The sequence below is a fragment of the Chelonoidis abingdonii genome, chromosome 18, assembly GCF_003597395.2.
Source record: "Chelonoidis abingdonii isolate Lonesome George chromosome 18, CheloAbing_2.0, whole genome shotgun sequence".
NCBI lineage: Eukaryota > Metazoa > Chordata > Testudines > Testudinidae > Chelonoidis > Chelonoidis abingdonii.
In genome coordinates, this window is record NC_133786.1 from 4,160,939 (window position 1) to 4,175,720 (window position 14,782).

A 14,782-nucleotide genomic window follows, 5' to 3' on the forward strand; every position below is an offset into this window, starting at 1 on the left:
AAAGAAGAATAAGGGAGAGAACAGATGAGGAAGAACAACCCAGAAAGGGGAGATCGGACTCAGGAAAGATCTTACAAACCTATGCGCCTTGTTCCAGGGGTATTTCTAGATGCTGACTATACTCTTTCAAGTTCTCTATGGTTGGGGAACCAGCCACTTGAAAGATTTCTTCTCCCACCCACAAATCCTTCCAGTGCATTACAGCAGTGGCTAAGTCATGGTAGTCCCTAAGTGTGGGCAACTGAGGAGCAGAGGCTGAGAGATTTTGGTGGAGTCTCCTTAGCTGTGCAGCTTGCTCCCTGTGGCTGTCCATTAGGGTTAATGTGTTGGCCTTTTGAGAAGGCTAAATGGCAACCAAGCCTTTGCCTGATAAGGTCTAAATTATGGAGGCATTTTTCTTTTTCCTGATGAGTGGATAATTAGGGAAGCGTTTTCATTACAGGATATAAACTGGCCATCAGGAAGTTTAGACTTGAAATTAGAAGAAGGTTTCTAACCATCAGAGGAGTGAAGTTCTGGAACAGCCTTCCAAGGGGAGCAGTGGAGGTAAAGACATAGCTGACTTCAAGACTAAACTTGATAAATTTATGGAGAGGATGGTAAGGTGGGATAGCCTAATTTTGGCAATGAATTGATCTCTGTCTATCAGTGGTAAATATGCCCAGTAGCCTGTGATGGGACACTAAATAGGGTGGGATCTGAGTTACTACAGAGAATTCTTTCCTGGGTGTCTGGCTGGCAAGTCTTGCCTGCATGCTCAGGGTTTAGCTGATCGCCGTATTTGGGATCGGGAAGGAATTTTCCTCCAGGGCAGATTGACAGAGGCCCTGGGGGGTTTTCCCCTTCCTCTGCATCATGGGGCACGGGTCACTTCCTGGAGGATTCTCTGCACCTTGAAGTCTTTAAACCACAAGTTGAGGACTTAAATAGCTCAGACATAGATCAGGGGTTTGTTACAAGAGTTGGTGGGTGAGATTCTGTTTCCTGCGTTGCCCAGGAGATCAGACTAGAAGATCATAATGGTTCCTTCTGACCTTAAAGTCTATGAAAGGGCTCAATGCACAGTAGGTTAAAGCTGGATACTTAGCTGAGAGAACTATACAAATGTGTTCATAAGTCAGAGAGAACTGTCCTGAGCGTACTAGAGATGGGGATTTTATGTCTTGTTGTTGACCATGTCCGCTACTGCTTTTTGCTGGTTATTGAAGTGAATACCTGAAGGTTAAATGAGAGCAAGTGTAGGACAGAAGAGAAGCAGAGAGAGAAGGGTCCTCGGGAAGATTGCAAACATGTCATTAAAACTTTCCATTACTATTTCTGTGGCATCCTAGCTGGGCAGGGTGCTTTTCAGATACAGTGTTAATTTACTTAAAAGAATAGGCAATATTATCAGTTAGGAGCCAAACAACCGCTGCTTCCATTTCTCTTTAAGGGAAAACATGTGTATTGTCACTTGATCCCATCCAAAACAAAGTGTCAAGCCCTGCAAGCATCTTGCCCTAATTCAAACCCTGAATACACTTCAATTTGTTAAAAAGCTTACCTCATTAATACTGCTGTCTGTGTGCTTGGGTAGGATGAGAGAAGAGAGGACAAGGCTTCTTTGCTCCAGCTGACTCAGTTGGGACTCCCCATAGTGCGGTCCTTTTAAATTTGCGTTGGTTTGAAATTTGACGCACTCGGCTAGATATGAATTTCTAAAATATCTTGGAGAGAGTGCAGGAGAGACTGCAGTCTGTGGGAGGAATGGGGGAGCAAAGAGGAGGTTGGTAAAAAGCTAGAATACTAAATACATCTGAAACTGGAATGCTGCAATATCTGTGTTAGCTTTTTTTGATCATAATGGGTCATTCTTCAGAAGGAGCTGCTAACTGAGTAGGGTTGCTTACTTCTTTAATTAAGCAAGGTAAAAACCGTGGAAAGATGGCGCCAAATGTGGACGGAAACACAGGGATTGCTGGGATGTGAAGCAATGCATCACGGGGCGATGGGACAGGAACCAGAATGAGCCGCCGCCCCCTTCCCACAACCCACGATGCCAGAATGGGAAGAGGTGCTCTGTGGGGTAGCTGCCCATAATGCACCACTCCCAACACTGCTGCAAATGTGGCCACACTGCAGCGCTGGTAGCGGTCAGTGTGGCCACACTGCAGTGCTTTCTCTACATAGCTGTACGAAGACAGCTTTAACTTCCAGCGTTGTACAGCTGCAAGTGTAGCCAGACCCTAAGACAAAAAACTATCCTGACATAACACTCTGGGTTTGAGTGAAAGCCGGGCAAGATATGGACTTCCGTCAAAGTGCAGGTTGTCCTTGTACTTTATATTCCACCTTTATTGTGTCTCAGCTTCGTAGTGTATATGAGCCCTGTCCTATGGTAGATGTTGCAACAAACAGCTGGACATCTGGAGGGGGGTTGCCATCATTGATTGTACAGGTTTGTTGCAATAGTGGTCATGAAGACTTCAACTGTGGTCCAGCTGAATCAGTGCATGCTGCAGTGGCTTCTAGCCAGTGTAGATGGGGCACCTCAATCAGTGCAGTTGTATCAGTTGAACGAGATTTCATAAAAATAGGTGCTTGCAGAGTCCCAACATGCACTGGAATAAGCACAGCTACAAGGCACCCAGTGTGTGGATGCACCAGAATGATTCCGTGGGATCTGATAACCCATTTCCAGGATGAGCTGCCCAGGTAGCCATTTTGTGCAATCAGAGTACCTACAGTGGCTCTCCTATATGGCTCCTGTTTGCTTCTCTCAGGGCTTGGCTACACTTGCGAGTTAGAGTGCATTAAAGCAGCCCCGGGCACCCTAGCTCACTACCTGTCCACACTGGCAAGGCACGTAGAGCGCTCTGACTCCAGGGCTAGAGCGCTCCTGGTACTCTACCTTGGCGAGAAGATTAACGCTTGGTGCGCCTTGGCTGAAATGCCCGGGCGTCAGTGTGAACCAGGTGTTGCATTGCTGCGTTCTAATCAGCTCCGGAAACGTCCCATAATCCCCTTAAATCAAGTGACCACTCTTGTCATTGTTTTGGAATTGCTGCAGGAATGCGGATATACCCTTTGAAAGCTCTGTTTCTGACAGCCGGCTGCTTATCTGCGCCAAGACAAAGCAACCATCACTGTGGAATGCTGTGTGTCTGTGTGAGAGAGAGAGAGGCGGAGGGCGGGGTCTGCTGCTGTCTGAATTTACAAGACAGCATGCTGACATGCTCTCAGCCCCCTAAAAACCCACTCCCTCTTCCACCACATACATACAACACAGTCCATGTCACACTTCACACACACACTCCATTTGAAAAGCACGTTGCAGCCACTTGCATGCTGGGATAGCTACCACAATGCACTGCTCTATGTGGCAGTTGCAAGAGCTGCTAATGTGGCCACGCCAGTGCGCTTGCAGCTGTCAGTGTGGACAGATTGCAGCGCTTTCTGTACTGAGCTCTGTGAGGGCTGGTTTAACTCAAAGCTCTCTACATCTGCAAGTGTAGCCATGCCCTCAGGTTTTGTCTACACTAGAAGTTTTTAACTCCGTTTAACTGTCAATTATGAGATGTTCCAGGATAAATCACAAACATTTGTGGAGTCTTCACACTTGTGTGTATAACAAGTCAGTTAATTCAATTGAAAAAACCTCTAGTTCAGACAATCCCCCACGCCCCGATGAGAGCTCAGAACCACAGGCTGAGCAGAGGATAGAGTGACTCATTTAACTCATCAACTCTTTTAGGATTCAGTCATAAATGCTATTTCAGTTATGTATCTAGTTTCTCAGGAACTGTATCATTTTTCAAGGAAGAACCAATGCAGTTGGTCACCAATGACTGGAAAGATTTAGCAGTTTAGTGGTTAGCATTGCCTCGTTGTTGTCTGTGCAGAGGACCATGGCTGTGGCTAGGTGAAGCTGTTCAATGTGAATCCAGCTGATCCCTCGCATACCAGATCTGAAGTTCCAGGCACCTAACTGAAGTCAGGGTCTGAACTTGATCTGTATTAAAACAGCGCTTCTTGCTTTAGTCATGTACATTAATTTGTGGTCTCTGGAAGCTCCTGGGTAGGTGAGCCCTTTAGAAGTGAAATGATCATTAATGAACCACAGTCTGCCTTCTGCTTTCTTTCATAGTCTTTAATTCTCAGCCACAGTTGTGCCTTAAGGGTTTATTCTTCCTTTCCGCTGCACTGGGTTCTAGAAATGTATAAAGTGCATTAAGCTGCAATCTCCACTGAAAGCAACAACTCAGAAACTGTAGATCTAATGGTGCCTATTTCTTGTTGGCGAGTTTTTGATTAAATGTTGGGGAATGAGCCACAAATGGTGTGTAGTCCTCAGCACTGGAAAGCCCAGGCTTAAGGAGGAACTCTGCAAAAAATGCTGGAGCGCTTACTTTCCAGACTGCGTGAGAAATAGTAGTCTCCAGTAACCAGGTCTGCCACTACTTCAATCTGTACCCTTGCTTGAAGGGAAGAAATTGAGATGCCGAAGTTTCTCCTGGCAACTCTGAATTTTTCAGAATGTTTTTGTCTACATTGCTGTTGTGCTGCTGATATTTGTGTTTTATTTTAAACGGCCTTGTCCTGAGGGGGATTAAGCAAAGTCATGGCGTTCTCTTTTGCTCTTACCTCATCCAGAGAAGTGCTAACCGATGCCTGGAAACTGCTCTCGTTTGGACATGTGTATGGTGGGAATCGGACCAGACTCTCCTTGTGGTTGCCATTTTCATATTTCAGCATTTTCCTGTGGATTTCATTAAGCTAGGTTTGGCATGAAATGAAAAGCCCCTGTCTCCCAGCTTGTGCAGTTCTGACCTAAAAAATGGTATATCCTGGCTTTAAGGACAAATAGATATTTATGTTATCCAGACTTAGACATATATATATTTACACTAAGCACAGTCACCGTGTATACACTGAGCTTTCTAACTGAGGGTCTCCAAATGCTGCACGCTGGATAAATCTCTTCGACTCCATGAGCCTGGCAGCTATGATATTTAACCCCATTGTACATACAGGGAAACAAAATCATTTTATGTCCCGATGCCTTACCCACCATTATGCAGTCTGGTTAACAAAGCAACTTTAGAGCCGTAATTAAAACTCAGGGTCTCCCTAATCCCCGTTCTGTACCCTAGTCACTACACCATATTGCCTTCCTGATATATAAAATGCTCAGTACACATCTCGAAGCCTAAATCTGAATTGACAGGTACTGTGCAGTGTTTGTGGAGGCAATCCATGCTGAAAAAGTAAATGTGGGAGAGGGGACCCTTTAGGTTGGATAAAATATTTTCATTTGAAAGGTCCCAGATTGCTTGCTAGGACTGAATGAAACTGCCTCCCCTGCCCCCACGCACCCACCCACCTTTTGTTTAAAATGGATCAGATGGTCGTTCAAGATTTTGTTTTTCCATCTCCTACATTAAACTTTAGAGCTGCTTCCCATAACAATGCAGGTTTCACAGCAAGAGGATTGATCACACACTTAAAGTTACAGTAGGTTCTGTGCTACACACTGAATCCTCAACTAAAGAGCTTAAAAGCATGGCTTTTTTTAATTTCTTTGTTGTTGTAATGCTGTGATTGGATTCATTGCTGAGGTCAAAGCTGTAGAAGGCTATATCCCCTATCCTGCCGTGGAAAGTACATGCCAAGAACTTTAATCTCAAGATTAAACAAATTGTTTTTCCATTGTGAGATATAAACTCTTTCTGAACACTGTCCAGTGTCAGCTGGATCTAGGAATAAGTAATTGAATCACTGAAGCTTTCTTTCTCTGAGCCTTCTCTTCAATTGCATTGAGAGATTTTCCAGTTTTCTTTGGACACCACCCATCTCCATGCTTGGGAGGAAACCAGATTGGATGCATCTTTGGTGGGAGTGTGTAAACGGTGAGGCATTGGCTTTGCATCTTGCCTCCATTCGCCTGGGAATCTGGCAGGAGACCCTCTGCCAGAGCTCTGCAGGGAGAGAATGAGGAAGGGAGCCGTACTCCATGACACATCCCCTGTCTCTGGCAGGGAGTATCCAGGTCCATATCTGTACCAGAGCTAATGCACTAACTTAGACTCTGCCCTTGTATCTTCCTGGGAGTGTGGAGCTGGTTGGTCAACAGAAAGCTGACTGCTACGGTGGAGGGGATGGTCCAGCTGCTGTGTATAGAGATCCACACCAAACTCAAAGTCATCTTTGGGTTAAGACTGAGGCCCTAGGATGGGAATGGCTTCAGAAGAGCCAAGTATGATTGTTTGTATAGTAGTGTAAGTTCATGTGATGCTTTAAACAACTCAGATAACAGGCCTTCAGTCTAACTCAGCTGTAACAGAGTGGTACAAAGTGGGAGTTCTGGTGGCGAGCGGTCAGGAGATAATCAGATTATCGTATGTGCATCTCGTCAGCTCTTTCATGTGCATCGAATATAGGAAAGTTTGGAGCCAGTGTTGGGAGCCATGCCCAAGGATGGGGGGTGTCCCTGGGAGTCTGGCCAAAAGCTATGAGTCACAAGGGAGGGATCTGAAGGAGAGTGAGCTGCATAGTTCGTGGGATCAGGGAGATTGTTCCAGTCTTTGTAGGGGGTATGAGAAAATCAAATTAATTAAAAAACAATGAGATAAAGCTCAGCAGAACAAATAACAATGAGCACCTGGGCTGCAGTGAAAATAGGCAAGGATAAGGGTATTGGAGAGAAATCAATGTGCTTTAGAAAGATATCCCCTTCTGCCTCTCCTGAGATTGGTTGCATAGAACTTCACCCTGTTGTCTAGCTCTGTTTCCAGCAGGGGTTACAGACGCAGCTTTCAGATTTAAAACAGCCTCCACCTTAAAGATTCAGCCAGGGGAACTCGCTTTGCTTCAGGAATGCTTCCAGCACACCTTAGCAAGACAAAATTTCCTGTGCTAGATAGTAACTAGCCAGAGACAGATACCAACTTTTAGGGAGGGGGAGAGGAAGCTCCCTGGGGCCCAGAGGCAGTGACCGAATTGGAAGCCCAGTGTTCTCTGCTCTCCTCCTCTCTCCTGCCAAGATGTTATCCCTGGAAACTTGGCTAGCAGGTGACTGTTAAATCTGAAGGTTTCTTTTGTCCAGCCCCCTGCTCTCAGTCTAGGAAAGGGTAGACTTGCTCTTCAGATAAGGTGACCAGATGTCCCAATTTTATAGGGACAGTCCTGATTTTGGGGTCTTTTTCTTATATAGGCTCCTATTACGCCCCACCCCCGTCCCGATTTTTCACATTTGCTGTCTGGTCACCCTATCTTTAGGCAACCTCTTAGGAAGGGGGGGTGGTTAACTCTTCAATGTCTAGACTCTAGTTGCTCTGCTCCGTGCTCAGCCTGGATGAGATGGGGAGTGGACTCCTGATCACAGGAGTGCTCCGCTCCCCCTGGTGGCATGGAATGGTAAGAGCAGGTAGACTTGAGCACTCTGTTGCTCTGCTCTGTACTCTTGGAAGAGCTCCTGACTGTGTGCTTCAGGTAGAGCAAGCAGGATGTCAGTTAAATGCTGGGGCTGTTCCCCTCTACTAGCTACTTTCCCTTCTCAGCAAAGGCAGGTGTGTGGGGTTTTGTGCTGTGAGGCTCTGCCTCAAGCTGGGTATGGGATCATAGATTATTAGGGTTGGAAGGGACCTCAGGAGATCCTCTAGTCCAACCCCTGCTCAAAGCAGGACCAATCCCCAAATGGCCCCCTCAAGGATTGAACTCACAACCCTGGGTTTAATAGGCCAATGCTCAAACCACTGAGCTATCCCTCCCCCTTGGTTGTGCCAGTTCCCAAAAGAGAGACTTAAAGTTGAGATGCACCTTTTCCTTCTGGGTTGTACCACATCAGAAAGAGCTCTTAAGATAAGACTCGTTGAATGACAATAATTTAGATTCCTCTTTCTTGCTGGAGACTTATCAAGATTTCATGTCATTCTGCCTCTTGGAGATGCTGCTACTTTTTAAGCCAGCTGAAAAATCTTCTAAGGGGCAGTGTCACGGGGTGTGTCACTCACTCCCCCATCCGCGGTCTGCACCCCATCACTCCTTCTCTGCAGTCCACCTGCAACCCCTCTCTCAGCGTCAGGAACTGCAGTGTCTGCTTCTTGGCTCAGACCTCCAGCCATGTCACTGTCCATGTTTCCCCCTTGCCAGGGGAGTTTAGCTCCTAGTCCAGCCACTTCCCCAGTGGCGAGTGTGTGTGGGGAGGACTCAGGCCCACCCCATACTATGGGTCCCAGCCCAGGGAACCGCCAAACCACAGTCACCTACTGCATTCTTTTGCCTCTACTATCAATGCATTTCCCTGGCCTCTTCCCCACAGTCTCAGCACCTTCCTCTGTCTCAGCAGCCCATCTGAAGCTCCTTCTTTTCTCCCCCAGTTCCTTTCTGCGCTGCCTGTCCAAGATGCTACAGGGTTGCAGTCTACACCAGACACAGTTTTCCCTCCTCAAGCTCCAGCCAGCTACTAACTGTGCTCTGCCCTGAGGCCCTTCTTATGTGAACTTTCTGGGCTCTGATTGGCTGCTCCTCACAGCTCCTCTCCTCTGGGCTGCTTTTTGCACAGCCTCTTTAGGGCTCTATTTATCCCTTACTAGCCAGTGTGGGGCGGATGCCTCATCAAAGGTAGATTTTCAAATGCGTTCAGCTCCCACTTAAGCACCTAAAGGGCTTTTCTACATTAGAAAGTTGTCCAGTTGCCGGCTCGGAAGACTGAACCCTCTTTCTGTGGGACAGGAGGCAGCCCAGGAAGTCATGGCAAGGTTTTTAAAGATACATAGGCATCTAGTGGGATTTTCAAAAGCACCACAATGGAGAGCTAGGTGCTCAGTGCAATTTTTCAACCCCTGTTGTGAGAGTTAGGCTCCTAGATGCTTTTGAAAATCCCACTAGATGCCTATCTGTGTCTTGAGGCACCTAAATACCTTTGAAAATCTGGCCCAGGCTGCTTTTCATGCTGCTAATGTGTCTCATAGGTGGGCCCACCCCACTGGGGATAGATTTGGTAAGTAGTTCGGTCTCTATGGCCCACCCAGGCCTTTGGCTGTCTGAGGAGGCTGCTGTTGGAGAGGCCAGATGTTAAAGTGACCAGACAGCAAGTGTGAAAAATCGGGACGGCGGATGGGGAGTAATAGGAACCTATATAAGAAAAACATTCAAAAATCAGGACTGTCCCTATAAAATCGGGACATCTGGTCACCCTACCAGATGTGGTGACTTTGGGATGTGGACACAAGGGCACTAAGAGTGACACTGAGACTTCCCCCACCCTGCCAAGCTCATTGCTCATAGGCCACTGGACAGACATGAGTGGAGAGACAATTTCAGATGGCTGCTGATCTGGGTCAGATTCTAGCTGAAGAGCAGCTCTACAATCCCTTGAAGTTCCTCCATGGATTCTGTATCCTGTGATGGGCACACCTGAGCAGAGCCAGGCCAGCGTAGCCCGGAGTATGCAATCAAGTCAATCCTTACTAAAATTCACCAGGGTTTGGGTTTGAACTGTTCGTGCACCTGAAAGTGAGGGAAGCTTATTCAAAATTGCTCTGGCTTTCCCCAGCTCACTAACCCCGTTGTCCATGATGAGTTTGCAAAGGCGCTCAGAGCATTTGTGCTTTTTATTGTGTAAATATGGAATAGTGTTTGCATTACAGAAGTAGCAATAAATAAATCTGAGCTCAGGAGACCCCAGCCTGGGTTTCTTTTCTCTGATTTAAAATCTGTTCAGTGACCGACAGTTTGAATAAATTTTCCAGCCAGTTGTAAACCCTCAGCCTTGGGGAGAATGTGAAAGCATTGCCAAGTCTGAGCAAGTTGATTGGCAAGTGGACAACAGAGGGCAAAGAGGCCCCTCATTAAGCTAGAGAGGGAGCCGCAGGCACTCCTCCTACAGCCAGTATCTTAGGCTAAAAAGCTTGGGAGCCATTGGCGTAGCATAAATATTTGTGACTCTGGAGTGTACCCCGGGGTCGAAACAGATCACGAGTTTCCCTCCAATTCCATTCAAGTATAGCCTGCAGGTCCTGGCTCTGGAAGGGCCATGTTCACAAAAGGGAAGGGTAATTTACATCCCCCTGCAATCTCTGCCTTCCCTCTGGGAGGAGAGGGAGTTCCAGGCATTTATTCCGCATCCCTTCTGGTGTGGTTGAGGGTGGGCAGCTTTAGTGGGTCAGGGGGTGTAAGATTTTATAGGTGCCCTGCTGTTTGAAGCTGCTGTGATGATGTGCAGAATAGGGACATGCTGCAGCTGTTCATGTCATGTCTCCTTTTGTTGTGCCCTAATGGAGTGGAGATGATGACTACTCTCTGTTGCTGCAGACTTCCTTCCCAGGTGTCCTTTTCACCTCCAGTGCTCCCTAGGTGGATTTCCACCAGCAAAAACCTGAGCTCAGTCTGGCCAAAAGAAACAATGAGGGATTCTAGACTGACCACCTGCTGTGTGTATCCACTTCCGGATACACGACTGTTTTCTGTGCAGTGCTGTTGTATTAATTTTATTCATCTGATTGGTGATTGTTTGAGAGCTGTTCGCTTGGAAGTGGTTGCATAAATCCAGGCTGCTGCTTTTTATGCCACTGTGTGTAAAAATACTTTCACCTATGTGTTCCCTTCCAGCCTGCGCTGGAAATATGCACTCTCGGTTTTATCAGCTGATTATCTTCAGCAGCCGGGTTCTGTGAACCTTTCTTGATGCAAATGAACAGTATGAGCTCTTGGGCATAGTGCTCCTGCATTATTTATGCAAATCTCCCACTACCTTCAAAGTAATTTCGGAAATCTGCTACCACGATGTTGATTAAAAATGAGAAACAATTTGTCAGTGACAGGACGTAATTTAGTTTTAGTCTTTCGTGATTATAACATTGCTAACGTGTTTCTTTCCAGAGATAAAAACCACCGTGGTGTACCCAGCCACTGAGAAACACCTTCAGAAATATCTGCGGCAAGAGGTGTATCTCATCCGCGAGACTGGGGAGGATTACAGGAACATTACGCTGCCCTTCATACAATCCCAGAGCTTCAGCATCCAGGTACGGTAGGTTCTCGCCTCTGTGGCCCAGTATTATCTGGGGCATCCAGCTGTTTTTCTAAGACTGTCTGTGAGGGTGAGCCTTTTGGACAATGGCATAGTCCCCTGTGTTGTAGTTTGTGTGGCACTGGCTGCTGAGTTTGAATAAATAAGACCAGATTCCAGTCTGGATGGGATTGGTGTAGATTTGGAGTAACCCCGAAGTTAAGGACGGGGAAAAGGTTGATACACCCAAAACCTTACACTATTGGTTGGCTGCTTGTCAGTTTGTCAGACATCATATGTTCAACCCAAATTTGGTTGCCCTTGGCTTCTAATCCAGAGAATTTTTCCCTAGCTTGGTAGCTACCTTGAGTTTGAAATTTCTGTATACTCTCTTTCTCTTAACTTCTAATGTCTCTTTCTCTCTCACCATCTTGCTAGCTGTGCATATGGGAGCGCATATCGTTGATGATTAAAATTGCAAAGTGTGAGACAAACTTAATGATGTTACAGCAGATGTCCCATCGTGCTCTTCAGATAAACAAACCAGAAATAAAAAGTTGTCTTTGAGCCAAATATCTACAAGAAAACTTGAATTTGTGGAAGTCTTAGGAGCAGAAGCAGCACTCTGGCAATCTGCTGCCTTTGTCAGCTTGTGCTGATCTGCACAGGTGAGCTCTTGAAAATATCAGATCATGAGCTCCTCTGCTCGCAGGATCGGATCCTGGCAGGCTCAGCTCAAGGGTAGATAAATTGTGATATCACCTCCCTTCTGGCTACCTTCCCCATTTTCCCTCTTACCCCTCCCTCCTCCTTCACCTCCCATCACTGATACAAAAGTTTCTCATCTGTTCTCCTCTAACTTCTCCACCCGCCTCATCGATCCCATCCCATCTCTTGATCTCCCTAAACTCCACTCTCATCCCCTACCTTCACTTTAACCTCCCACTCCCCTCTGGTTCTTTCCCTTCACAGTGCAAATATACACATTTTTCTCCCATCTTTCAAAAAACCGAACCATACTCTTAGCTCCTCTTGCCTCTTCAGCTATTTCCATCTCCCTTCTGCTGTTCATCTCCAAGCTTATTGAACACGCTGTCTGTAATTCCCTGTCTGTAGTTCCTCTCCTCTCATTCCAGCTCCTTCCCTCTTCACCCCTCTAATCAAACTTGCTAATGCCATCTTCCGGGCCAAAGCTCAGAACCAATATTCTATCTTCCTCCTCCTCCTTGACTTGTCAGCTGTTTATGATACCATTGACAAGCTTTGCTTCTTGCTATCTTGTTCTCCTTTGGCTTTCTTGACTCTGTCCTCTAATTCACCTCCTACTTCTCTGCTCCCCCCTTCATTGCATCCTTTGCAGGATCCTCCTTATCCCCCTCCAGCTTTTGGGTTTGGGGGAGGTTTCACAGGGCTCTGCCCTTGGTTCTTTCTCTTCTCCCTCTGCACCTGATCTCTGGGTAATCTCATCTGCAAACTTAAATTCAGCTATTGTCTCTGTCGATGGCTCTCACATCTGCTTCTCTGTGCTGGGGTTTCTCTCCCTGTGTCTAAACTCAAACCTTGCCCTATATCTCTGACACATTCTCGTGGATGTCCAGCCGTCAGCTTAAGCTCAATGTAGCTAAGTCCGAGCCCTGATCTACGCTCCAAACGTGTGTCGGTATAACTGTGTTGCTCAGGAATGTGGAAAATCCACACCCCTGAGCACAGTTATTATTGACTTAACTCCCCACGTAGACAGCACTGTGTTGACAGGAGGGCTTCTCCCGTTGACACAGCTACCACCTCTTGGGGAGGTGGAGTCCCTACGCCAGTGGGAGAAGCTCTCAGTGTAAGTAGCATCTTCACTAAGCACTACAGCACTGTAAGTGTTAATAAGGCCTGAGCTCTTAATCTTTCACTCTAAGCCCTCTCACCTACTTCCTTTCATAGCCACCACAGACACCACCATCATCCTCCCTGTCGCTTAAGAGCATAACCAAGGCATCATCTTCATCTTAACCTGGATGTGAGGCTCTAGAGAGGGCTATGTGTAAATTTTGCCCATTCTGCCTCATAATACCGGTGTAAACATCACCCCTCTCTTTGCAAATCTCCACGGCTTCCCCTTTTGCCACCATATCAAACACAAATGACTTGTCTTCTCTGTAAGGCCCTTTCCTTAAAACTCTCCTTGCCTGTGATGCCTACAAAAAACTTGACAACGGTTAGGCTGCTGGTGTTCTGAAACCGCTTTCCAGCATATTGATTGATATTGCCTCACTGTTTCCTTGTACACCTCTCTGTGTCTGTATCCAGCTGTTGTCCCTTTTCCCTGACCTAAAGCGCTTACAGCCTATATTCTTGTTCTGTATTTGTACAGCCCCTAGCACGGTCGGTTCCTGATCTGTGCTCCCCGTGCAATATGGATAACAACTGAGTGCTTGACGCTGTGCGCGGCTCTTTCAGATGAGACCCTAAACACCTGTGCTGTGGCTGGACACTGAAATCCCCCTGACCCTTTTCAGGAGACAGGGTTTGCTGCAATTGCCTGTCCAAAATCCCTCTTCATCCCTCTAGTGAGGTAGGTTGCTGCCCGGCGGGTTGTTGCTGCCCTCTGTTCGAGAGGTGACTGCCTTTTCACGGTTCAGTTCAAGTTTTTTGGGATCTTTCAGAAAGAAAAGTGTTTTAGAAATGGGAGGCATTGTAATCCTTCTTGATTTGTTTCATCGCAACACATTGTTGATCCTTTATGTTACTATTTCAAAACAAGTTCTGAACCGCCAAGTTTCTAACTTACTATTAAATATTTTGTGTGGAAAAATTCAGTTCTGTGCTAGGATGATGGTCACCAGAGGCATAGAAATACTCTCTTGAGTATCCACAAACCCACCATTTTGGATGGTTTCTGTCTCTTTAGATTTTTTTTATTTTTTTGGTCCTTTGGAGCAAGGGGTTTGTTCTCCTTTCTTACTCGCCTTCTGACTGAGCAGCTCCTCTTGCTATCACACTACTGAGCTTTGCAGGGTCGAGGAAAACAATTCTACTAGTCTGCTGAGATCAACTTATGCTGATTGCACAGAAGTAGGAGTAATTATTCCGGAAATGGAACATTGACTCTAATTAGGTAATATTTGCGTAGGGCTTTGAAAAGTGCATTAAAAGTGATGATAGTAATTAACTTCTGTCTAATCTGAACAGCAGCTGGTATAAAATCAAACCCAGCCCTCAATCCAGACTGTTCCTAACCCTCTTTGCTGCAGCCTCCATGTGTTTTCCTTTGTGAAGTTGCCTGGGCTGATTCCCGATGAGGGAGTTGCATGCCCTGCCGTAGGACCACATCTGAGGGTCCACTGAGGCAATAGGTTAGAGAAAGGTTATTTCTAAAGCAGTGGTTCCCGAACAGGTTCGTGAACCCCTGGGAGTTTGCAAAATGTTGCAGGGGGTTCTCGGGGCCCGGAGCCCCTGGACTTCCAAGAGCTAAGCAGATCAAAGCAAGCATCTCTATCACACTGCGGAGATTTAAACTTCAGGACTCCTTACAAGAAATGGAAAGGGAGGTGGCTATTTTTTCCTGTTTTTAAAATTAAATAGGCAGCTTGTTTTTGTTTTAGAAATTATTATGAAGAACAAGTTTAAGCTTTGTTATTTGCCTGGACTGATCAAGACCTGAATACCTGTGTAGGAGGAACTCGTTGAATTGGCTTCTTAAATATTGTGACGAAGTTCCTCCTCTACCTTGGTGGGTCCTGGGCTTATTGGTGGATTTGTTCACCTCAGTGATCTTCCCCTCTTGCGGAACCCACAGTCTGG

General features: G+C 46.4%; 1 protein-coding gene across 1 annotated transcript in view; it reads left to right on the forward strand.

Annotated features, from left to right (window-relative positions):
- DCPS (decapping enzyme, scavenger) overlaps positions 1-14,782 on the forward strand; it is a 49,643-nt gene that overhangs the window by 16,564 nt on the left and 18,297 nt on the right. The window contains exon 5 of the mRNA XM_032770003.2: positions 10,861-11,006. Coding sequence (XP_032625894.1) covers positions 10,861-11,006 — 146 coding nt within the window. The remainder of the gene's footprint in view (positions 1-10,860; positions 11,007-14,782) is intronic.